We start from the raw sequence: 24936 nt of genomic DNA, 5'->3' as shown, positions 1-24936 counted from the left end.
TCTTCTAGCCTCTGTGGACACCTGCACATGCATGACACGCACACGTGAGTGCACAGGCACACGTGAGTGCATAGGCACATACACAGAGAGAGAGAGAAATAAATAAAAATACAGTCTTTTATTTGTTTATTTTGTAAGTTATAACCAGGTGTGATGGTGTACACCTTTATTTAATCCCAGCACTTGGGAGGCAGAGGTGGGTGGATCTTGGTGAGTTCGAGGCCAGCCTGGTCTACAGAGTGAGTTCTAGGCCAGCCAGAGTAACATGAGACTCTGTCTCAATAAAAGAAAGTTATACAAGACCCACTTTATTGAGTGCTATTTTTTTTGTGCTGGAGTCTGATGGCAGATCTGACTTCTTTGAATTTTTGCCCCACTCCCAGAAGCAGACATGTTGAAGCCCATCTTCCTAATGAGGTATCTGAGGCTTAGAGAGGGTGAGGGACTTTGTAGGGTTTGCAGCCATAGAGCGGTGTCTGAACCAGTGTTGGAAGTGTTTATCCTCAGCTAGGCCATTGTCCAGGGTCGGTGCCTCTGTGGCTCTGTCCAGGCTTGAGGGCACTGACCCCTGGCTTTTCGGGCAGGAGCGGGAGATGGAACTTCGGAGGCAGGCCCTGGAGGAGGAACGGCGGAGGCGGGAGCAGGTGGAAAGGAGGCTGCAGAGTGAGAGCGTCCGCAGGCAGCAGCTGGTGGAGAAGGAGGTGAAGCTGCGGGAGAAACAGTTTTCCCAGGTGAGTGGTTGCCGTGGTGGTGGTGGTGGTGGTGGTGGGGGGGGACACGACATGAAGCAGGCCTTCCTGCCGGGCTGTGGAGCCTGTTCTCCAGAAAAGATTACTGCGGGCTTAGCACAGACAGCATTCTACCTGGGACTCCCCGGCCACAAAAAGCAGACCCACTAGGGTTCGTCAAAGTGCGCGTGTGTGTGCGCATCCGTGCGTGCGTGCGTGCATGTGTGTGTATACATGAGTGTGTGCATGCGTGTGTGCTGGGGAGGGTGGGGTGTGAAGCTGTCGCAGGCCTCCTGTATGTCTTTGGAATCAGCTAGGGTCTGAAGAAAGGCACCTCTGAAAAACCGGTACAAAGTCATGCGTAGAGAGAGGGACAAAGACATGGGACTCTGGATATGGCTCTAGACTTGACAGGAGCTGGTTGCCAAGACCCAGAATGGCTGCCTTGGCCTCTCCAGGGCCTTGTTCCAGCTTTGTGAGTTTATGCCACACCTTCTGCCAACTGCCCATCTTGCATGGTGCACTCCTGTGTGTCCCGCCCTTTCACCTCACGGGGCCTTTGGGCTTCAGTCTCTGTTACCTGTGGGCAGCCTTGCTAACATTTAGTTTGTATCTCTGAGAGGCACTGGCTTCCTGAGGCAAAAATCTCTCATTGCTCAAAACCAGACTTTACCTGGGACATGAGCAGGGGCAAGGAGAGGGGGGGACTGGGCAAGGCCGTCTACCTGTGTGCCTGGTCCCTGACCCTGTGAAAACTGTAGTACTCAGCCAGGCTGCTCCTTCTGACTGAGTCTCCACAGTCCTTCCCAGGCTGGGGTCTTCTGGGCCCTCCCTGCCGAGGTGACCAACCCAGGGCCTTGAGAGTGCTTGGGAGGCGCTCCTCCACTGAACTGCATCCCACCCCTAGGGCACAGATCTCCCACAGGACTTGTTTTCCCAAAACATGTTCGTACCTGGCCTCTTGTTCATTCTGTCGGGAGGGAGAGGGGGGACAAGAAGACAGCAGTGACTGTCATTGTCACAGGTGGGGAACGGAGGCAAGGAGCTGGTCAGCATTCTGCCTGGGCCTGGGTAGAGTCAGCACAGGCAGGCTAGGTCTCCACGCCGGTCCCGAGTCCTGTGAAACCAGGGGCAACCACAGGAGTCCAGAGCGGGTGATGGGAAGTTGTGGGAGGTTCAGGACTAAGAACAAGGGACTGATGAGAGAAGAGAAATAACTCTGCCATCCCTGCCCTTCGTCCCCAGGCACGACCTCTTACCCGCTACCTGCCCAACCGGAAGGAGGACTTTGACTTGAAGACCCACATAGAGTCGTCAGGCCACGGGGTGGACACCTGCCTACATGTGGTGCTCAGCAGCAAGGTACCAGACCCCTGTGGCTCAGGCTGTTGGGAGAGGGGGGGTGTCGTCGTCATCGTCAGAAGCACCTCAGGGGGCAATGGGGAGCTTGGAATTGTGAGCTCAGTCTGTCCCAGTATCCTGTGTGCTGGCCTGAGATGTTGGGGGTGGCCTCTGTTGATGCAGAGGCGATGACCAGTACTAACGGAGCTGCTTGGGGAGAAAGGCTCTGGGGCTTCCGTATCTGTAGAGTTCTCCGGTGTTGCTCCCCACCAGGTCTGCCGTGGCTACTTGATCAAGATGGGTGGCAAGATTAAATCGTGGAAGAAGCGCTGGTTTGTCTTTGATCGGCTCAAGCGCACCCTTTCCTATTACGTGGGTGAGTTCCCACAGGCTGCCCTTGGGCCAGTCAGGGCTGGGACCCCTGGGCTCCGACAGCGGGGTTGGCTGGTCTGCTAACAGGAGGCCAAGCTTCCAGGTAGAGAGGCAGAGGTTATGATGGGCTTTGAGCGTCCCCCCCCCCCCCCCCCCCCCCTCCCCCCCCCCCCCCCGCCAACACACACACACACACTGAAAATGTAGAGTGCCTGGTTCACATTCATTCTTTCATTCATCACGTATTCATTCGCTCTGCGGCGTTGTGGAGCATCTAAAACTCCAGTCCCTGCTCTAGGCTCTGCTGACAAGATGGCCATGCTTTCCCCCTTGGTGCATACTGTCAGGAGGGCAGCTGCCAAGCCGAAAGTTAAAGTACAGTGAGTGGGTTTGCTGACAGGGCAACACTCAGACCCTGGGTACAAAATTTGGTCTCCCTGAGAGACTTCAAGGTCATCAGTTAAGCAGTATCCAGGACTCTTGGGACGACCCAGGAACCAGGGGCCTTATTCAACTCTGCTCTTCTTCTTCCTCTCCCCCCAGTCTCTAGCATCGCCTCTGATCCCCAGAATATCTTGGATTTTCCTACTTGGAGCATGAGGTGCTGTGTGGCCCTCTAGTCAACGAGGGCTAGACTGTGCCGTGATCAGTGATCCCCTGAGCCCCTTCCCGTGCATGACATGAATCTGTCGTGCATTGTGGGCTGGCTGTCCTTGCCTCACAATGAGCCTCTCTGGAACATGGCTGGTCATGTTAGCAGAGGACAAGAGAGACTTGAGGGACTTTGCCCTGACATTAAGTGTCAGCTGGAGAGTAACACGTGCCACACCTGCCTGCCAGTCACTCAGCCCCATCACCTACAAAACTGGAAAGGGGAGGGCTGGGGGTCATGAATGTCCAGGCCAGTGCCCTGCTTGCCCCCTCTCACCTTTTACCCACTTGAGATCACCCTGGGTCCTGGATGTGGAGAGTCAGAAACCTAGGCTAGGACAGTAGAGGGACCTTGTCAGCCTGGGAAGCAGAGCTCCACTTCAGACATGCAGAGGCTGAGGTGCATTGAGCTAAGTCCAGGAGAAAGGCTAGGCTGTGAGGGAGACCCTAGTTGAACGTCTTGGAGTACTAGTCTCAGCAAATGCAAGTCCTGTTCATCAAACACTTGCATGATCAGTACTGTGTATGCATCGGCTCATCTCATTTTTGCCAGAATGACCCACTTTGTGTGTAAGAAAAATGAGGCTCAGAAAGCCTAATTGTCCAAGGTGTCAGAGCAACCACGAGGCAGAGCAGAGGGGAGAGACCACCACTTGTGGGGAAGAGGCAGGACGAAATCGGCAGAGGCAGAAGGGCAGGAAGCAGGGAGCTGGCTCTGAGTGCATGCCAGGTGCTGGGCTGGCACTTGGCACATGTGATCTCGCTTCATGTCTGTGAAACAAAAGGAGATCACATTTAGGCGGGCAGCGGGGACAGAGAAGGAAGCCGGCCAAGGGAACAGACATTTGTAAGCCCAAGGTGTCGCCAGCAATGATAGATATTGCCCAAAGGCCAAGAATGATGTGGCCCAAGGGCCATTTGACTCCGAGACTGAGATTTGTGGAGAGAAGGCTTCTCACCATGCAAGGAGGCAGAAGCCAGATTGCACAAGACCAAGGATAGGTGGGCGGGACGGAAGTGTGGGCAGGAGCCTGTTACTATTTCCAGTGAAAGAAGAAGGGGGGGGCCGCGGGAGGGGGGCCAGGCTTCTTATGTCAGAGGAGGAAATGTTGAGACGGGTGTGGCTTGCCTGTTGGGCCTGCCCCCTCTTCCTTCCTACAGGAAATCACAACAAGAGACTAACCTGGGTGAGCCCCTCCGAGGCTCCACCTTCCCTGGAGTGGGTCCCACCCTCTTCAGTACTCATCCCAGTCTGCCTGTGTGACATCAGCCCTGAGCGTAATGCTGTAGTGACAGATGCCGCGGTCCGTGCCAGGCTCCGCTGGATGCTCGGAATGGGCTGTCGCCTCTCACACTCTTAACACCCTCAGATGCGGCAGGGTGCTCCTGAACTCCTGGCCACACTGGCACATGACGAGGCTGCGTGCCTGTACCTTCTCACCGTGTTGTAGCTTCCCGGCAGAAAGGGTTTGTGATTTCTTTTCAGGTGCCAGTACCTAGGCCTCAGTCATTCTACAATGACTGAGCACCTGTTGTGTGCCTGGCACGTAGCTGTTGCTCTTGGAGGAGGACACGGATGTAGACAACAAAGGTTCAGATTCAGTGTGTCGAGTGCTGCGCCGAGGATTCATGTTTTTCTGTTGTAGTGGTCTGTGGTCTGCAGTGGGTCTGGAAGGTGGGTTAGGAGTTTGCCAAGAATATGGGCGGGAAGAGCTGGTCCTTGTGTAGGGAGAGTGAGGCTGCTTTTCCAAGTGAGAGGTGTAGTGACTCCACAGAACTCTGTGTGGAGGAGGCTGTGAGACAAGCTGGAGGGATGCGTTGGCACTTGTCTGTGCCAAGACACAGAGGAGGAGGTTGGTTCTCCAAAGAGGAACCGTCAGAGGTGTTCGTACACTGAAGCAGCAGGCTTGTTTTCAGACTCATCCCACGTTGTCTCGTCGTCATCGGGGCAGGTGAGTAGCAGGGCTGGAGGCTGGGCAGGACCTTTAGGAGGCTAGTGCAGGGGATTGGGCCTGAAATAACCTGGAGTGTGGCAAGGGACCCATGGGAGGAGCTTACTAATATCTGTCACTTCGGAGTTCAGTGATCGGCACCGCCATCTCCCGCAGGCCCCGAGCTAGTGTCGGCTGTACCATTTGATCAGTGTTTTTTGTTGGTTTGTTTTGTTTTGTTCTGAAAGTAAGACACCGTCTCGTGTAGCCCAGGTTGGCCTCAAGCTCACTATGTAGTCAGAACTGGTCTTGAACTCTTTATCCTCTTGCCTGTGTTTCTCAAATGCTGGGATTTTAGGTGTGCACATATTCCGACTAACAACATTCTTATCCCCTTCTCATATACAAATGGTAGCAGCCAATACATTGTCCTGTTTGCCTTAAGGTCTCTCAGCAGTTTTTCTGTTTCAAATATGTCTACAACTGTATACTTAGCACTTGGGGGGTTTTATAGATTTATTCCCTCACCTATATCTGTATCAAATGTTTCTTGGGGCTGGAGAGATGGCCTAGTGGGTAGAGCACTTACCACTCAAGCATGAGGACCTGAGTGCAAATCCCAGTATTCTGTGTACCCCGTGTATACCTGTTACCCCAGCACTGACAGGTGGAGACAGGAGGATGGCTGGGGTTGGCTGGCTGCCAACCCAGCTCCAGGTTCAGTGTCTCAAGGGAATATGGTAGAGAGTGACATCCTTCTCTGGCCTCTTGAGTGTGTGTGCACGGGCATGCAAATCCTCACACATGTGCCTGTACAGCACACACACAAATTCTGTATCATCTTCTGTAACAGCAGCTATGTACCATTCCACCACATGGTACACTCTAATTTGCTAACCCATCTCCACTAGGGGCATAGTTAGTGTTCTTATAACAAGCTGCCAGGCAGTGGTGGCGCACGCCTTCAATCCCAGCGCTACAAAGGCAGGTGGATCTCTGTGAGTTCGAGGAGGCCAGCCTGGTCTACAGAGTGAGTTCCAGGACAGCCAGGGCTACCCAGAGAAACCCTGTCTCGAAAAACAAAACAAAAAGCTGTAGTGACTGTTGTAAAGCTGTTATTTTTATATACGTCCGATAAATTATTTTTTGTTGTTACTTGTTTGTTGATACAGGGTCTCACTATATAGTTCTGCTTGGCCTGGAACTTTGGCCTAGAAAGATCAAAGTCTTTCTAGTTTATTATTTATATTTGTTTAATGTAATTATGATTTTAGAGGGTTTTTTGTTTTGTTTTTTGGGAACAGGGTTTCTCTGTGTAACCCTGGCTGTCCTGGAACTCACTCCGTAGACCAGGCTGGCCTCAAACTCAAAGATCCACCTGGCTCTGCCTCCCGAGTGCTGGGATTAAAGTCCTGTGCCACCACTGACTAGCATTTTAGAGATTATTATTTTTAGGCTGGCCTGGAACTCGAAATCATCCTGCCTCAGCCTCAGCAAGTTGTTAGGATTCCAAGTGCCCTACTTTTGATGACATGGTCGAATTATCCGGAAGAGCTTCACCAGTTTTGCTCCTGCGGGCTGTAGCTTTGTCTTCGGTAGATCGCACCTCAGCTGAGTTCCAGTTCACCTTACACCTGTGCCGAGGTTCCCTCTTGGACTCAGTGTTGGAGTTGTAGAAGCCAAGACTGCAAGCCTTTCCCCAGATGAGGAAGAGAGCTCAGACTTGGGGCGCTCGGTGCTCTGTTCCGCTCAGTCCACCCTCATTCCTTTGCAGACAAGCACGAAACAAAGCTGAAGGGGGTCATCTACTTCCAGGCCATCGAGGAAGTGTACTATGACCACCTGCGCAGCGCAGCCAAGGTGAGGCAGCGAGGACCAGGGTGTGGCTGCGGGGATAGCCATCAGGAAGGGGTGTCATGGCGTGTTCTGGGCGCAAAGGCCTTGGGCCTGTCTTCTGCCCAGGCTCCGCTTCCTCCTCACTCTTTTTACCAGTTTTCTCTTCCTTTCTTCCTCTCCCCCTCCCAGAAAAGGCTTTTCCACTTCACTATGGTGACTGAGGTACCCCTACCCCTCACGCCTTTAACTAGAACTGCTCACATTAACAGCTCCTGTGTCCTATGACCCCTGACCCCTGACTCCCCTTCCAGTCCTCTAACGAGCTCCAGGCCAGAGAGAGGAGGGAGCAAGGAGCTCCTGTGGATTGGAACCCACTTGTTGCCTTCCTCTCTGGCCCTGACAGCTGGTGTAGCCCGGAGGGAGGCGGACAGTACAGACTGGAGGGGAGCTGGAGGGGTCGGTGGGAAGTGCAGGCACTAGATCGGAGACGCGGAATTGATAAAAGGAGTTGTTGGAGGCTGAGCCAGCTAGCCTTATGCAAGCTGCCCTGTCTCTTGCCAGCCCTCAGACCCCACCTAACCCTGACCTCTGCTCCTCTAGGGTCTGGGCCAACCTCCTACTTAGAGCCTTTTCCTGCCGCTTTTTGGCTTAGAAGAGAATCTGGTTCTCACTGGGACAACCCTTGTGACAGGTTCTCTTGTATTAATTTTGGAACTGAGGCATGCCCCTTTTGGGGTTGCAAAAGTTTAGAGAACCTAATACTGCCACGTGGTAGAACAAAAACCTGTGGACCCCTGGGGACTAGGCTTTGGCCTGTTTAAGACTCGGCCTTAGGCCAGGTGGTGGTGGCACACGCCTTTAATCCCGGCACTTAGGAGGCAGAGACGGGTGGATTTCTATGAGTTGGAGGCCAGCCTGGTCTGCAGAGTTCCAGGACAGCCAGGGCTACACAAAGTAACCCTCTCTTGAACCCCTGTGTTCTCTTCGCCGCCCCCACCCCCGGCCAAAAAAGGCTCAGCCATAAATTCAGGATTTCCTGGGACTTTGAGGAAGAAGGCAGACAAGAGGCAGGTGGACAAAATGTTCTGGGCATGGAGTTCCACCTTAGCACTTCCTGTCTTGCCTTGGCAGAGTCCGAATCCTGCCCTCACCTTCTGCGTGAAGACCCACGACCGGCTGTACTACATGGTGGCCCCATCTGCAGAGGCCATGCGCATCTGGATGGATGTCATCGTCACAGGAGCTGAGGGCTACACTCAGTTCATGAACTAACTACCATGCACCGCCTGGGTCCCCAGGTCAGCCGCAGGACCCATGCCCTGCCACTTGCTGCTCGGCTTATCCCTGGAGACGGCGGCACACTGGGCACCGGGCCACAGAGGCTCAGGATGTAGTAGAGTCCCCCCAGGGCTTTTGTGCAAGAAGACAAATTGTTCTGTGAGGAGTTTGGTGCTTGAGGGTGGGGCTTGGGTCCCTAAAGGGCCAGCAGAGAGGAGAGGAAGAGGGAGAGGCTTTGTTGTGTGTTGGGAGCCCAGAAGTTCAGGGTTCCCTCCTGGGTCTGGCAGGCCCGAAGAGGAGTCGCAGAGCGGGGCTCTCACCTCTGTCCTGGCCCTCGCTCATCCCAGCTTGTTTTCTCTTTGTAAAGGACAAATTATGGTACCAGAATCTGCCAAAGATCCCCTTCTCATCTCACCCCCGTGCAGGGGCCTGGGGGGTACTGAGCAGAGCCACGTGGTGTGGAGTTGGAGAACAGCTCAGACCTGCACTGCCCAGCCCCGTTCTGCCGCCTCATTCTCCCACCTCTCCATACTTTCACTACTTTGCTCAAGGACCGGAGACCTCAGGTGTCATCCTGGAGGTCCAGCCCCCATCCTCCTGTTGCAGACCCATCACCATGGTCCCCATGGTGACTGCTTCATCACCATGGTTACACACTAATTGCCACGGCCCCTCTGTGGCTCAGCCCACTGCTTCAGCTGTGGGCCACGTGAAGGTACGTGCCATCATCTCTCCACCCCAGGCCTGGGGGCGTGTCACATGGCAGGAGGACACACCGCCCCCCTGCTGCGTTGGTCTCAAGCCCCTAGTCCAGCCCTCTCCTTCCACCGTGCCTTGCTTAGAGCCAGAAGGGATGGTGTTGGGGGATCCCAGACCAGAGGAACGGCAGCAGTGAGGGAGAGGAGGCTAAGATTCTGTCCTCCCATTCTGACGGGATTAGTTCCCAGTGAGGGTGGCTCGGGGCGTCCAGAAGGAAGCCTGAGCTGTGGGTGGGGAGGGCGGAAGCAGAGGCCCTGAGCTGTGGTACCCTCCCCTCAGTTTCCCAAGGGCGATGGGTAAAGAGTGGGGATCAAGTCTTCAGCTGGCTGGCTTCAGCCTTTGCGCCTTAACACTAAGCCACCTTCCCTGCCCTCCCCAGCACTGGACCCTGGGTTGCTGGGCCTGGCTGGGTGTTTTGCAGTATTTGTAAGCATTTCAGCAGAACAATAATAAAAAGCATTTTGACTATGTACGTGTGTGTGGAAGTCCAGGTTGTATGTGGTACCCAGTGGGGTGTTTCAGGCATTTGGATTCCATTTTCCCAAGAGTAGGGCTTTCCGCCCTAGTGTGGGCTACCGGAGGGAATCCCGTCCACAGTCTTGACCTCCTGATCACTTCTTGTCCTGGTGCACTGTGAACAGGACAGCTGGGAGGCGGGGGGGGGGGGGGGGGGGGGGGGGGGGTGAGGCAGGAGAAGGGAGGGGTGGAGCCAGTGGAGGAAGTTCCCACAGTGAGGCCATTCTTGTTCCTTGTGGTCACCATAGCAGAAGGCTGACAAGAAGGGCAGCTACCAGGGAGTGGAGTCCCAGGGAAGCCAACTGGGTCCCTGAAGTCAGCTGGTCACCATAGCGGTCCAGAAGCACCAGAGCCGCTCCGTTGGTCCAACCAAATCCTTCCTGGAGAGAGGCCAGATCACTGAGGCTCCCAAGACCTGTTTTGGGGATCCCCCCTCCCCAATGATGGTGGCCTCAGGGGCACAGGTGATTACCATTCAGAATCTCCCCTCATGGGCTCACTTACTGAGCGTCTCAGACCTAAGGGGACATACATGTTCTGGGGGACAGCAGATCCCAGGAGTTGCCTGTAACGGTGTTGACCAGCTTACGCTAGCTGCTCACCTGAACTTCATACTCCCCTCCTCCACCTGGATGTCCACCGTTGCTCATGTCATACTAGGGACAAAATCCCGAGTTAGAGGTGGGTACTGCCCCTAAGCCAACCACCCTAGCTATAGGGACAGCACCCACTGAAGGAACACAAGTCTGCACCAGGCTGCTGCTCAGGCCCCTGCAGTGCCCAAGAATGGCCACTGGGGGCCGCACTGTATTGGCTGTCTTAGGCCTGGCAATGCCTGACACATTCATTGTGTCATGAAAGGAGACCCTGATAAGACAGGCTGACCCCCAGCCAGCTGCTCACCTTCTCATACATCGCTGACATTTGGGAGTAGACTTTGAAGTTGGTCCTGATCCAATTCTGGGCGAGCTGGAAAGCCACCTCCTGAGTCCGTGGGGATGCTGACTTGGCCAAACCTAAGACCCCACCCCAGACAAGGCCTGAGTATTCAGAGACCCCATCCTGGATCTCTGAAGCCTTTCTCTCCCCAAGGCAGGAAGGGGGTCTAGGCCCTCAGATCTCCTTTCTGGACCTATGGACTCACATGTTCTTAATCCAGGGCCTGGGATTGGAGGGAAGGAGAGGCGGGCTGGGCCTACCAGCTGCCTATTTTCCTACCTCTGATGACCAGGTCCTGCAGGGGGGCCCAGGCATTAGGGAAATCCCACTGCTGGCCTGTGTTGCGAAGAGAAGTCGGGATCCCATTCTGGTAGGTCAAGATCTGGCTGTCCTAGAAGGTTCCAGGCATTGATGTGACTGTGGGTGGTGGCTGAAGCCAGAGCCAAGGACACTGGGCCCCCAGGGAAGGCAGATCCGCCCCTCCTGACCCTTCTCTTCCTGCCTCACGGCTGCTCCCAGTGGCCTCAGAGAGACTTGCGGGCTGAGACAGGCATGGCCCCCAGGGAAGGGAGGGTCCTGCCTCCAGGATGCCAGACCCGCCCCCAGTCCCCTCACCTCTAGGTATTTCAGAGCCTTGTCAATGACGCTAGGGTCTGAGAAGCAGCCAGCCCAGAGTGGGGTGAGGTTGGAGGGATAAAACTCCAGGTTCTTCTTCCCTTTTTCCAAGTCATAGTCGAACCAGGCTCCCTTCTGCTCGTCCCACAGGATGGCCTCCATGGCGGCCAAGCGCTGGGACCGCAGGTTTCTGTACTTTGTGGCCTGGGTGTCATTCCCTGTGTGGCACACTGCCTTTAGTCTCACCAGGCAGGAACCTGAGCACTGCCCTTGCGTCCCTGGCTTTAGATGTCTTTATCTTGCCCTCTTCCATATGTGGTGCCTGTAGCTAGAGTTTTTCTCTCCAGGCCTGAGCTAATGGCCAATCAGTGTTTTATTTATCAATCAATCATCCACAGCAGGTGTCCACACAGGCTAAGAATCCTAGGGACCAGGACGGTGATTCCCCAGTGCCCACTAGAATCCATGGCTCCTTGAACTAATGGTCCTGCCCAGCTCACAGGGACTTGCTGGTCTGCCTCCCAAGTTCATCATTCTGACGACTCTTGCTCTGAAGGAGCTAAGGAAAGCTTTGGGGAATGGAGAGATCTGATGTATGCACCAGAGTGTCCCCTCACTGGCCCTAGAGGTCCTCATAGAGCAAAAGGGACGGGGGTGTGAAGACAAGGGCAGGCTCCTGAGACCTTGTCTTCTGTCAATGCCTCTGTCAAGGTGAAGGCTCGAACTCGCTGGGGAGCTCTCCCTCCAGTTCCACGGCCAAGGCTGGTGCAGGAGCCCACACTGGACTGTCTCCTCTCATGGGGTACTCACCTAGTCTAGAGTAGAAGTTACTCATCAGCTCCTCTGCTTGGCACAGGAAAGCATTCAGGTCGACGGGTACCATTTTGCTGGTTCGGATGCTGCTAAGCAAATCCGGGTTTGGGCCTCCGACAAGCCAGCGTGAAGAGAAGTCCCAGCCAGACTCAGCCCCAGCCTTAAGCTCAGTCCACAGAGTCTCTCGGTCCCCTGTAAGGACAGAATAGCAACCCCAGGCCAGAACTGACTGGAGGGGCAAGCAGGCACAGATCAAAGCCAGAAATGTGCGGAGGCTCACCCCCCTCCCATCAGCCCTTCCTCCTCCTCCTCTTCCTGTTTACCTTCTGGCACAGTGTTCGCCAGCTCCTCATCCTTGCTGTAGGACTCTGGCCTATCGAAGAGGAGGACAAGGCGTGGCATCAGTAGGTACTAAGCCACTCGGCTCAACCAGAAGGTTTGGTCATCTTAACTCAGCCCCCCGCCCCCTGACACACACAGCATAAGGGGACCTCAGGCTCTCAGGGTCGCATCCGATAAGCTTAGTCACCCCCTCCAGCTCTAGGTCCACAGAGATGCTCCCATCAGAGTGAGCAGACAAGGGGCTGATGGCAGGCCAGTTTCTCACCTGGGTCCCCCATAAGGGACATAGTAACGGTTCAAGGCATAGCTTTGCCCTCCTGAGCTCACAGAGACAGTTCTGTTCACAGCCCAGAAGTCCAGTTCCGAGGCTAGGGTTCCGATGTTCTCCCTGGGTGGGGCAAGCAACACCTCAGACCATGTACATAGCCACTGCCCTTGGCCCTGGGGAGTCTCCAGCATAGGATATGCCAGCAGGCCAGCATGGGCAGGGTACCCACTGCAGAAAGCTGACATCCTGGGTGTGAGTCACGTATAGCTCCATCATGAGAGTCAGGAGTGGGGGTTGGCTCCGTTGCAGGTAATACACACGTCCACCATTAGGGATATGTCCGTAGCTGCCAAGAGGGACTCTGCTTAGATACTCCCTGGCCCACCAGCAAGGCAAGCCCAGCTCCCTGCCTGTGATTCTTTCTTACGTCTTCACCAGATCCAGAAAGTTCTGTAGCATGCCCTTCACCGTTGAGGCCATCTCGGAGAGAAGCAGACCTTCCATCACCCAGTAGGAGTCCCTGATGGAAGGAGTAGGCAGACATCACCCAGCCTTCCCCCTCTGCCCTTCACTCCCATGTTGGAGGGTTCTGGCCCTGGGTTCGCCACCACATGGTTCTGCCAGCCTCCATGAGCCCCTAGCCTCTCGGGCGTGGACACTCACCAGTAGTAGAATTCGACGAAACGCCCTCCAGGCACAATGAAGGGGTGTTCTGAGTAGATCAGGGAGAACCTCTCGGGGTGGGTGAGAACTTCTGGCTTCATCTGGAGTCAAGAAACGGGGGCGAGGGGAGCCCAGCATCAGCCTGAGGGTGGCAGCTGTGGAGGGTGGGGGCCGAGGGCCTGGCAGCCCTGGGGAGGCTGGTTCTCCTCCCTTCTGCCATGCTGTGTAGCCCAGGCCAGCTTCTGGAGTCTTAGAGTCCTCACTCCGCACCTGCCAGCCTCTGGGGGCCTGGCTCAACTTAATGGTATGCTGAGGCCCGGCCACTCCACATGGCATCAGGCAGGCGACCACTGGCACTATCCTTTGTGGTGACCCAGATGAGGCAATGCTAGTAGAGGTCTCCCCGCAACACCCCTGCTGCTACTTGAAGCCAAAGAAGGTGGAACACTCTCTCCCAGTCCTTCTCGAATAATGAAACCCATGCTCTTTCCCCAGGGGCAGTTGAGGAGATCGGGAGTATCGAGGACCGGCACGGGGCCCCTTGGGTCCTTCTTCGGCCTGTTTCTGCCAGGTCTAAGTGTGTTAGCAGGGAGCTCAACCTGCCTCGATCACTGTCAGCAAGCAGCAGAATGGGGATCAGGTATGGACCTACTGGACTGGCTGGTCCTGGGCAGTCTTAGGGCAGACCACCGGGCAGGAAAGAGAGGCCCTCAGCACTGGGCTGAACACAGGTTGGCCACATGCAGCCAAAGCGACTGTCCTTGGGACTGGGGCTGTTCCTAAAGTTCAAGAAGGCAGGGAGGCAGAGGGCATGAACCTCTGCCGTGCTCCTCCAGGCTGCAGGGGGCAGCACTGGGCAGCCCACGGGTAGCAGGACTAGCTTGGTTGGCATGGATGGTTCCCTGGAGGGTGTGAGGGGTTAGAAGCAGATGTTCCCTTTAAGCTTTCTATAAGGATTCTATTTAGGGGTCAGCGATGTGAGCTGTGTTCTTAGGAAATATCTGTGCTCTCAGGTATTGTGGGTCAACAGGCATGGCTCTGTCCCATCCCCGGAGCAGTTAGCCAGGCCATGAAGCAGGCCCAGGCCACTGATACCTTCTTTCCCAGCTTTTTCCAGATCTGGTGCAGTTGCTCCGCCCAGGCACGCAGCTTGGCATCTGAGATCTTTTGCAGGAACTGAGGGCTAGAAAAGATGACCCCACAGGGTTCATGGAGGCAGCCCCAAGAGAGGGACCCTGTCCCTGTCTTCTCTCCAGAGTGGTACCTGTCTTTCCAGTCTTCTGGGATCCAGGACTGCAGCTCCTGTCCCACGGGCTGGAAGTTACTCTGGACAAACTCCTGAAGCTGTTCCCTGGGGATGCTGTGGTTGTACGCCATGGCCAGCTCGCTGAATCTCTGCAGGACTTCCTCTGGAGAGCAGGAGACATCGAGGGGTCGGTCAGTGGGGTACCCCGAGACACATCCTGATCAGGGAAGCTTATGCTGCTCCCACATCTGCCTACTATAGGTAGAAGGTTCAGGAGAAGGCAAGGTGATTTTACCTGGAGATGTGGTCAGCGGCATATCCACAAACTGCTTGTCATCTTGGTAGAGCTTTGCCATCTGAACTTGGTGAAGGAGCTCCCCATGGCAGTATATCTGGCTGCAGAGACAGTCGGGTGGGAGTGGTCAGTAAATGGGGCTGGGGTGTGGGAGAAAACAACAACAACAACAACAACAACAACAACAACGTCTTCCTCATGTGGCCCTGGCTGTCCTGGAATTCGATATGTAGACCAGGCTGGCATCCAAATCAGAGACCTGCCTGCCCCTGCCTCCCCAGTACTGGGATTAAAGCCATGTGTCTCCAGGCCTGGCTGTGGAAATGCCTTAATAAATCTTCCCCAAGCTTGGTGTGGTGGTGCACACCTTTAATCCCAGAACTTGGGAGGCAGAGGCAGGCAGATCTCTGAGTTTGAGGCCAGCCTGGTCCACAGAGAGAGATCCAGGACAGACCCTGTGAAAAGAAGAAGGAGAAGGAGTAGGCAGTGCCCCTCAAAACCCTTCCTATGATGCAATCATTTGTTCCAGAGCACACGGCTTGGGGATTCAGGGAGGTGCCTATTGCATCTATGAGCAGGCAGCTTCCTTTCCCCGGGGCCATCTTTAGACAGCCCTGGAGAAGCTTGTCCTGTGAACAACTCTCTATGACCCACAGAAAGTTACTGGGCTTAGAAGTGTACACAGGGTCCTTCTGGAAGGCCATGTCCTCTGCTGATAGGTGGTTTGGCAGGAGGTAAGAACAGTTACTGGCATGGTCTGTGTTGTTGTCCTCACGGTAATGGCAAAATTGAATGGTAAAAGTCCCTATGCCTAAAAGGAAGACATCAGCCATCAGTCTCTGGTCTCACACATGTACACGCAGAGGGGTATGTACACACACACACACACACACACACACACACACACACACACACACACACATACACACACACACACACCTCCTTCCTCCCCACACCTCCCTCCCTCCCTACATACACACACACACACACACACACACACACACACACACACACACACACACACACATCTCCCTCCCTACACACACACAATTTTTCTTTTCAAAAGTCTTTATGGGTAGGTTTTAATGATTCATAGGGCATAGCAAATGGCTGGCAGATGGGCAGTGACAAGCTGAACTATTAAATCACTTTCCAGAAATCGCTGTAGATATTAAAGGGGGTCATGAAAGCAGCTGTGCAGACTTGGATGTAAATGAAACTGCTCGGAACTCTATAAAGTTCTGTCTTGGGACAGAAAAGCACTGTGCCAGTGTAGAACAAACACTAGGGTATGCTTCTTGTAACTATTTGTGGTGGCTTACTCCTGCAAACCCAGCACTGAGGCAGGAGGACTGACGGGAGTCTGAGGCCAGTCTGGGTTACAGAGCGAGACTCGAAAGAGAGAAAGGGAGAGGGAGAGAGATGAGGGGGGAGGGGGCTGGAGAGACGGACCAGCAGTTAAGAGCACATTCTGGTGATGCTGAGGACTTGAATTCAGTTCCCAGTATCCTCTGCAAGTAGTTCACAACCTCTTGTAACCCAGGGGATCTGACGCCCTCTGCTGGCTTCTAAGGACACTGCACTCACATGCACATGCCCACACACATACACATGTAATTTTTTAATTAAAAAAAAAGAAGAAAGAGTGTGGGGAAGGATACAGTCCCCAGAGGCTACCAAGTGACTTCACATCAAATGGACATGTTGGGAATTGAACCAAAGTTCTCTGGAAGTGCTCTTAACTGATGAGCCACCTCTCTAGTTTCTAGTTATTTTCTGTGTTTATTTTTGAGACAGGGTCTCACTGTGCAAACTAGGCTGGCCTTGAACTCACACAGATCCACCTGCCTCTGCTTTTTTTTTTTTTAATAAGATAGGTTGTTACAGCGCAGCTCATGCTGGTCTCAAATTCTAGATTCTCTTGCCTCAGCCTCCTGGGTGCTGAGATTTCCAAACGTGCCACTAAGCTCAGCCTGGACTTACTTTTAATGAAGAGAAGCATTCAGAGGAAAAGATTAATTAATTAGAGCAGGAGATCTCTCCCGGGAGGGGAACAAAGGTTGGAAAAGTGAAGAGGAGGATCAGGCCAAGTCCATGAATAATGCTAGATAATGCCAGGATCCAACCCTGGGGATGGGCAGCAGCACACTGCTCCAGCAGGGCCTCCTGGTTATTTAATGAATATTGAGGCCAAGTAGTCATGGGCAACACCCTTCGCCTCAGCTGCCAGCTGCAAGGGACAATCTCATGGCCTTCTACCATGTTCTCTGGAGACTTACAATATGCATGCACTCTGACCTCCCTTACTCCAAGGGCAGAAGACACACCCCTTGGGACACTGGGAAGGATAGCTACTCTTCTGAGGACCACTTGTGCCCTCCCTTGGGAAGGCCTGGGCTCTGTAATATAATAACGCACCCTGGGAACCAGATCTGGTCCAAGCTTGTGTACTGAGATAGGGTGACTGACTTTGTTCCCAACCAACCTAGAATTCAGAAAATAATGAACACACACAGCCCCCACCCCAGCGGTGATGCCTGTACACCATATTTGGCAAATAGATGAGGCACAGAAAATTTCTCTGTGATTTTCACAGACTTGTCGTCTATAATGAAACTGAATGGCACTGTGACGTGGTGGGGTGCTGACATGCTGGTAAGTTTAGCTGCCTAATGTAAGTGACTCATATGGGGACACTGGTACTGATGATCAAATACACTGGGAGATGGAGCAAGAGCATCCCCTGGACAGAGAGCCAAAGGAAGAGGCTGGCCTGAGAAGACCTGTAGTAGTTTCTGAACTAAGTACTTCCACCAAGTTGGTCCTCAGGCCCGACAATAGATCAAGGAGGGCTATCAGATTAGTGTAAAACACACCCACAGAGGTTATTAGGCCAGATTGGTTGTTTCTTGAAATCCATTAGTCTTCATCAATTCTTTCAAATACAGTCATAGTCTGACTGATCCCAACACTGTGTCTTCTATGTAAGTTCTCTGCTAAGTGGAAATGTCCAGATACATATAGGATGGTGCTGTTGTGAGTCTTGGCCAGCGGCCAGGAGAGTTGGCTCAGCACTTAAGAGCATTTGCTGCTCTTGCAGAGGACCTGGGTTCAGTTCCCAGCACCCACATGGTGCAACCATCTCTGACTGCAGTTTCAGGGTATCTGACGCCCTCTTCTGGCCTCCACAGGCACTGCACACATGGGATGTGCTTACAGACAGGCATAACACTCCTAAACATAAAACAATAAATAAATAAAAGTATGGGCCAGGCGTGGTGGTACATGTCTTTAATTCCAGTACTTGGGAGGCAAAGGCAGGTGGATCTCTATGAGTTTGAGGCCAACCTGGTCTACACAGTGAGTTCCAGGACAGCCAAGGCTACATAGAGAGATCCTATCTCAAAAAACCAAAATTAATTAATACAAATTTAATTAATTAATTATTTAATCAAAAAAGAATCTTGGCCAAGGTCAGAATAGCTGTGAAATAGTCAATTCAGTTCTGATACTAATCAGGCTTCACATGTTTAGGGCACAGTCTAATCAACCGTCACTTCAGACGCCAGTTGTAAATGTGAGGGTCTTCAGGCTGCTTATCGTTTGAAGTGACTGGTTACAAATTGCAGGCCCTTGGGAACTTTTACAGGAAGACTGATAGTCCCAGCTTTGTGTCCTCACTTGGGAACCACCCCTGGCTTCTGGCATGTGTAGCCGCAGTCCTGCTCCTGGGACCATGGCATCAGGGAAGAGAGAGCAAGCTCAGAGGACAGGAAAACAGCTGGACTGTTCCCTTCCCCCACAAGAAGAACTGGCTAGTCAGGTCCACCCTACCTGCTCTCTAAGTCATCCAGAAAAGCAGAGGCCTATACTAACAGACAGTCCTTCAGAGCTCCCCGAATGCTGAGTGTGAGCACACACGTGTGAAGGTGTGCAAGCCAGTCTTTGACATCTTTATCTTTCACTGTTCCCTGCTGTACATGACAAATGTCTTTAACTGCCTGTTCCAATTCTACTCCTTCTCCATTCAGGGTCTTATGCATCCTGGAGTGGCCTCGAGCTAGATATGGAGCCAAGGGTGATCTTGAACTTCTGATCCTCCTGCCTCCACCTCCTGAGTAATGGGATTATAAGAATGGACCACCCTGTCCCATTTATCAACTTCCTGTATGACAGACAGGAAGTCTACCAACTGAGCTATATCCTCAAACCTTTAAGGTTAATGTAATTGTTTTTTCCATTATCTTTCTGCCTGACCATTATGAACCAGGCCATTAGTCCCTGCTCAGGAGTTGGTGAAACCCAAACTCAATGGCAAAGTCTCAATTCAGCCCATGGAGTTGATTTCTTGTTTTCTTCAATCAAAACATCATACTCCATGTTCACCTTGCAATAGACATTTATAAAACAAACTGTGGGTCCATTGAGGGTGTCCATAAGGCACAGCCCTCTTTCTGAGAGCATTATTCCAACATTTCCCAGGATGCCATAGTCTTTCAGGTGCCAACAATATCTCATGCCCTTTAGTTTTAGGGGAAATTTCAACTAATATCTGATAGTAAGCTACTAATTACCTTATCAGCTAGAAAGTCTCTAGTCCAAAGTATCAGAGATTATGCTGGGTGATCAAAGGCTGCTGTGCCAAGGCCTGATCTTTACTCCACAGAAGGTGATCAATCCCTTTGGGAGTGGAGGTGTATGCCTACAATCAAGTGGGTGAGGGAGGAGGATTGAGAGTTGGAAGCCAGCCTGGGCTACACAGTGAGACTCACTGAGCCATCTCACAAGTTTAATTTTTGAGATGGGGTCTCATGTAGCCCAAGGTGGCCTCCAGCTTGCTAAATAGCTGAGGATGACCTTCAGACTGACGTTGAATTTGTAATTCTCCACCTCCCGAGTGTTGGGATTAGAGGTAGGTGCCACCACGCTTTGCTTACGCAGTGCTGGGGTCAAGCCCCGGACTTCACCCTTCCCCAGCGAAGCTACCCCCCACATCCTACTTCTATACTTGTATTTTTTAAAAGATTTTTTAAGAAAGAGAGCGAGTGTGTGAGCAAGTGCCCAAGGAGTCACTTGGAGCTGGAGCTCTAAGCAGGTGTGAGCTGCCAGGTGTGGGTGCCGGGAACTGAACTCCAACCCTCTGAAAGAGCGGTGTGTATTCTTAAACACTGAGCCATCTCTTCAGCCCCTGCTTTTTCTTATTGGTGTCCTTTGCCTCATTTATCAGAGTCCGTTCCCTAGGAATTGAATCCATCATCTCAAAACCCCCCACCGCTAACTTACCACAGCACAACTACTCTGTTTTTTGTTTGTTTGTTTGTTTTTGAGACAAGATCTCTCTATGTAGCCTTGGCTATTCTGGAACACACTATGTAGACCAGGCTGGCATGAGTATTCTTCAGTACCAAAGCAACCCTGTGGTCACCCAAGAATGAAAACTTTCTCATCACCTGGCATATATTATATATATTATGAGTGCTCTGCATATAAACCTGCACACTAGAAGAGGGCATCAGATCCTATTATAGATGGTTGGGAGCCACCATGTGGTTGCTGGGAATTGAACTCAGGACCTCTGGAAGAGCAGCTAGTGCGTTTAGCCTCTGTACCATCTCTCCAGCCTATCACCTGACCTTTTGTCCTTCCTTTTTCCAAACAGTCCCCTCAGGGGTTGGCATCATTCTCCTAAATCACACACTAACACCAATTGCAATTTAATTCTGGCACAAGCCACCTGGAGACATGCGGATTCCACACACAAGGTTAAAGGATCAGCCCTTCCTTTATGAAGAGGACAGTCATAAGCTTAAGGTTCTCATACCACTTGTACTGTGTATAAATGTGGGGGTTCCCATAGTCTCCTCAGAATCCATTATTTGCTGGAACCCAGAACCCAGGAAATCATCATGTCTGTGATTGTGTTTTTCTTTTGCTTTTATTTTTGAGACAGGGTCTCTCTGTGTAGCCCTGGCTGTCCTGGAACTCGCTTTGTAGACCAGGCTGGCCTCAAACTCCTGAGTGCTGGGGTTAAAGGCATGCACCACCACCGCCCAGCTAGTTATATTTTTCTTATTGGGAGCAATCAGGATGAGCCAAATGAAGACCCACACGAGAGCACAGGGAGAGTCCCGACTACTGTGATGTCCCTTACTGTGGAATCGTGACATTTCACCCTCCCAACTCCTGCGGTGTCTCCAGCCAGAAAGTCTCACCAGTGTCTGGAATTTAGAGTTTTGGTCAGGGTCTCATTATAATGAGCACTATTAACTGAGTCACCGGTCATGTGATTGAATGCAATGTTCAGGAACCTTCCTTTCCCTGAAGCTCCAATGATAGCTTGTGACCCAAACGTCCAAGTTTCTAAACATAGTCTTGTGTTTCTGGAGTGGTTGCTGTCATCTCGAGTTGTCCTGGAAGCATGAGCTCCCTGGGGACACACATGCCACAAAGTCGCCTTATTTTCATAAGCCATGAAGGCCCATGATGAGCAACGAAGGCAGTCCTAACATGTGAGAAGTTCCAAAGGCTTAGAGATAACCTGCCAGGAACCCAGGAGGAAGACCATTCGGATCCTTCTTCAGAGCAGAAAAGCTCTAACTGCACAAGAGACTGGTTCCCACCTGCACATCGCCAAGCCCCCAAGCCACCTGTGAGAACAGCGCAAAGACACCAGAATGTGCCGCCTGGTGAGCGTTTACATGGGGCTTGGAGCACACTGGGTATCTTAGACTAATGCTGGGATAATGGTGGGGGCAACAGGCCACACAATATCAGTTTAACCTTTGGAGACCTGGAGAGGTCACTGTGAAGACACCCCCCTCCCCCTTCCGGAAAAAAAAAAAACAAAAAACAACACCGAGACTCAGGAGAGCCTCCTGGCTGGCAGTACTCCATGTGCACGTGCCCTGGGAGAGGACAGCTGGAAGGTTGAGTTCCTTCTCTCCTGGACTCTGCCCTCTACATCTGTCCCTTCAATGGCTGTCATCCACGAGCACACACGTGACTGTCCGAGTAGAGCCCTGACGTGCCAGGGACAGGCAGTGGGCACTTCTGGTGCACACTCTGTAAATAGCCTAACAGGACTCAAGAGACTGGATAGCATGGCCACTCTGAAATCCTGCCTACTGCTGATCAAACAAGTCCTACTAATTATTCCAGATCCTTCCTTTCCTTCTGTGCTACACAGCTGGTCATCAACAAGTCTCCACAACTCCGTCTTCAAAACGCACCCCTTAGAGACTCCGCCCCGCCCTTCCTGCCACCAGAGCGTGAACACTGGTCTCCTTTCCCCTCATGGCCTGTTCCTGCTTCTGTCCCAGATTCCTGGGACTTGGTGACCATTGAAAGACACCTGGGAGCCTTTGCACTGCAGACTGTGCCTGGCTGTCCCCAAAGGTGGCTCCTTCCAGGATTCTGGTTGTCCATTGCCTCCTCTGAGATGCCTCCATTGTATCACCTCTGTTTAGTCCTTACTTAACTCCCCAGCTTCCCTTGACTCTTCTCCCTCCTAGGCTCTGGTTTTACCCTTCTTTCAAGAGCTGGTGATGTGGGAGTCCGTGTGGAAGAGGGAATGGCAGCGCCATGTCCAGGAGGCAGGATGGTGCTCTCATCTGTGCATTTGCTGGCAGAAGCTTGGGCTCAGGGGACAGGTTTGACTTGCCCCAGGGCACAGAGGGAGCAACAGGGCAGGCTGAACCTCATGGGTTCTTGACAGGTCCTAGACTCCCCTCACACCAGGCTAGGAAAGGTTTGCTAAAACCATGGAGAGAACAGCCCTGCTCAGTCCAAGGAACAGCTTGGGTGGTAAGCTCTGGCCAGCAGCACAGCTTGGGGCTGTGGTCAACAGTTCTGGGCTCACCCCGACACAGTGAGTTTGGTGTCTGGCACAGGACCTACCCCTTCCTTGTCCTCTGAGAGGCCGGCCCTCAGAGCGTAGCTCTCATCCCAGCCCCCCACCCCTGCCTTTCTTCCTACACTCAGCTTCCCCAAACTCCTACCTCTCACAGGGTGGCGGTAGGGCCTCCTGGGACCTGAGTCCCAGCCCCAGCAGAAGCAGCAGGTACAGCAGCTCCCAGGTCATCCTGGGCACAGTGGCTGTGGCTGGAACTGAATGAGCAAGCCCTGGCACCTCTGGCTTGCAGGGCACGGCCTGCTTCACTTGCCTACCCAGGTCAGGCAAAGTCCAGGCCATGAGGTGTGGCCACCCAAGGTGGGATGTGTGCTTCATTGCATTGTGTTGTTAGCACTTTCCAGCCACAGTGGCCACTAACTACCCCATCAGCCACCATTAGTGTTTGTTTCTTCCATTTCTCAATCCCAGCTGACGTCACAAGCTCAGGGACTTTCCTCAGAGTCATATGTGTGGGCACCCAAGGGCCAGGGCCACAGTTGCGGTCACCCGTGTATGAGTTAGACACCAAGTCTGTGGGTGGCTCCCAAGTCACTAACGTCAGAAGGGAGCATTTCTTTTAACATTTTAGACAGAGTGGCTCAAGGCTTCTCCAGTGTGATGCCAAACTCAGACCCTGATAGTTATCTACGGGAGACACTGTGAGGACACAGGACGGCCTTTCCGGGATGGGTCAGGGAGACCCACCGTAGGATGCTATCTGCAGGGAGTCTTGAGGGATACAGTCAGGACACCATTCTACCACATGGGGCATCCAGAGACTTGGCATCAGTGCAGGGGAGGTTGTGTGGCAGGCTGAAAGGACATGTTGGCACCAGTTTATAGTGGCAATTAAGGAGGCAATTCCACGCAGTTTATCTGATAGTCAAAAGGGGTTTATTTTGAGTCAACTTACAGCAAGCCCAGGGGGTCAGTTACGGGATCAGGAGAGGTGAGGCGCAGTCCAACACGCCTCTCTGGAGAACTCTGACCTGGTCTGCGGTCCAGCGTCCAGGATCCAGGATCATGAGGTAGCCAACAGAATGAGCACGGATGTATTGCAGGTCTTAAGGGGTCCCCACCTCTGCACAGTTACCTGCTGCCTACTGGGGCGGTGCTTCAGGGGTGAAGCCCAGACAACCACCCTACACCAGTTAGTGAAAAGGTCAAGACACAGAGGCATTCAGTTCCCCAAAGAGAGCCAGTGGAAGTTGTGAGCAGAGCAGCAGGGTTAGGCTTTCAGAAGCTCGTGCCTCCACATGGTGCGGGTGAGGAGGGGAGGCGTGTTGGACAGAGACACAGAGCCCTTGGGAGGCTGCTCCAAGGACACAATATAGGCCATCCAGGTCTTGGGCCTGAAACAGGTGTGGGAGTGGGGGGGGGGGGGGCGCAGGGAGGAGAGCTTACTGGCAGCGGTGGCTTCTTCTGAGCTCTGTGGTTGGCATGTCCTTTCCTGTAGGGCTGAGGCTGGCAGTCACCAGGCTGAGCACTGGTTGTCACCGCTAAAAGAAAAACCAGACAAATTACGCTGAGTGGTGTTTACTGGAGCGAGGGAGGGATTCAGGAACCAGATGGCACCTTGAGGCAGTACGGGGTTCGAGAGCTTTAGCCCGCCACCTGCAAGGCAGATTGATAAACAGCAAAAGGAAGGGATGTCGGTGGGTGACGGCTTCACCAATGCACACTTGCCTTGTGTGGACTGAGAGCAGATCTCAGCCTGTGATTGGCCAAAACCTCAGCCCCTGTGTTTGGCTACCTGTAAGGAGGCTCCCTCCATTTAGACTCCTGATTACTCACAAAGTCTGCAGGGGTGCAAAGCAGCTTTAGGACTAATGTAAATTATTCGGCCTCTCAATTTTAAGAGCGTGACTAACTCCTTGGACCCAGACATCACTTTTTGTCACCATTCTAAGGGACTTCTTTGGCCTTAGTATGGATTTACAATTCGCAATGTCAGATTAACTGGTTGCTAATTCTTCCTTGGCATTCTGCTCCTCTGTTCAGATAGAATAGGATTGATATGGAAAAGATGGCTGCCAAGGAGCACTTAGCACTCTGGAGCGGAACAGGACACCAGAGAGATTATTATGCTGGACATCAGGAGGATAACGCCACGAAGCTGAAGGACAGTCATCAACAGGTGTAACTCATCAGAATCAAGCAATTCAGAGTTCAGTGAGGACAGCTAAACTGTATTCTAATCCAGTAAGTCACAGTCTTTGTTCAGGGTCTGACTCTGATTAAAGACCCTTGGTTTGCTGTGGCCTGAGATGAAGAGCCATCCATCTTGTGATTACCCTGATAGCACATGTCACAGAAACCCTGAATTCCATTGTTCTGCTTTGGGTCTGAAATGGTCCCCCAAGCTCATGTACTGAAGCCTTGGTCTCCAAATGCAACAGTGTTCAAAGATGCAATGACTCTTGGGAGATGGTTGGATCATAAGGGCTCTGAC

The 24936-nt window shown here is 52.8% G+C and overlaps 2 protein-coding genes and 1 long non-coding RNA gene across 40 annotated transcripts in view; 2 read left to right on the top strand and 1 right to left on the bottom strand.

Moving 5' to 3' along the window:
- The window catches only part of Phldb1 (pleckstrin homology like domain family B member 1), a 47973-nt gene extending 38605 nt beyond the window's left edge, over nt 1-9368 (top strand). For 21 of the 38 annotated variants that reach the window (XM_052758455.1, XM_052758451.1, XM_052758417.1 and 18 more), the window contains 6 exons: nt 585-731; nt 1974-2090; nt 2343-2445; nt 6798-6883; nt 7049-7081; nt 7991-9368. In XM_052758455.1, coding sequence (XP_052614415.1) covers nt 585-731; nt 1974-2090; nt 2343-2445; nt 6798-6883; nt 7049-7081; nt 7991-8131 — 627 coding nt within the window. In that variant the 3' untranslated portion in view covers nt 8132-9368. The remainder of the gene's footprint in view (nt 1-584; nt 732-1973; nt 2091-2342; nt 2446-6797; nt 6884-7048; nt 7082-7990) is intronic. The other 17 variants (XM_052758462.1, XM_052758469.1, XM_052758435.1 and 14 more) reach the window with 2 other exon arrangements.
- Nucleotides 9369-9565: 197 nt separating this feature from the next.
- Nucleotides 9566-23856, bottom strand: Treh (trehalase). Its single transcript, XM_052758478.1, has 14 exons — nt 22591-23856; nt 14594-14694; nt 14148-14461; nt 13053-13153; nt 12817-12909; nt 12619-12735; nt 12387-12509; nt 12103-12152; nt 11777-11971; nt 10967-11184; nt 10631-10742; nt 10316-10428; nt 10015-10068; nt 9566-9792 (listed from the first exon to the last, which is right to left on the bottom strand). The coding sequence occupies exons 1-14, from the start codon at nt 22818-22820 to the stop codon at nt 9652-9654; spliced, it is 1962 nt and encodes a 653-aa protein (XP_052614438.1). The 5' UTR covers nt 22821-23856; the 3' UTR covers nt 9566-9651.
- LOC128122775 (uncharacterized) lies at nt 9684-14244 on the top strand. Its single transcript, XR_008222492.1, has 3 exons — nt 9684-9876; nt 13548-13692; nt 14160-14244. It is a non-coding gene; the product is annotated as an uncharacterized LOC128122775 (long non-coding RNA).
- Nucleotides 23857-24936: the final 1080 nt, after the last annotated feature.

The sequence above is a fragment of the Peromyscus californicus genome, unplaced genomic scaffold (assembly GCF_007827085.1).
Source record: "Peromyscus californicus insignis strain IS unplaced genomic scaffold, ASM782708v3 Scaffold_11__1_contigs__length_118956290, whole genome shotgun sequence".
Lineage (NCBI taxonomy): Eukaryota > Metazoa > Chordata > Mammalia > Rodentia > Cricetidae > Peromyscus > Peromyscus californicus.
The sequence above is the reverse complement of the archived record's forward strand: the minus strand, read 5'-3'. Positions and strand labels throughout refer to the sequence as shown.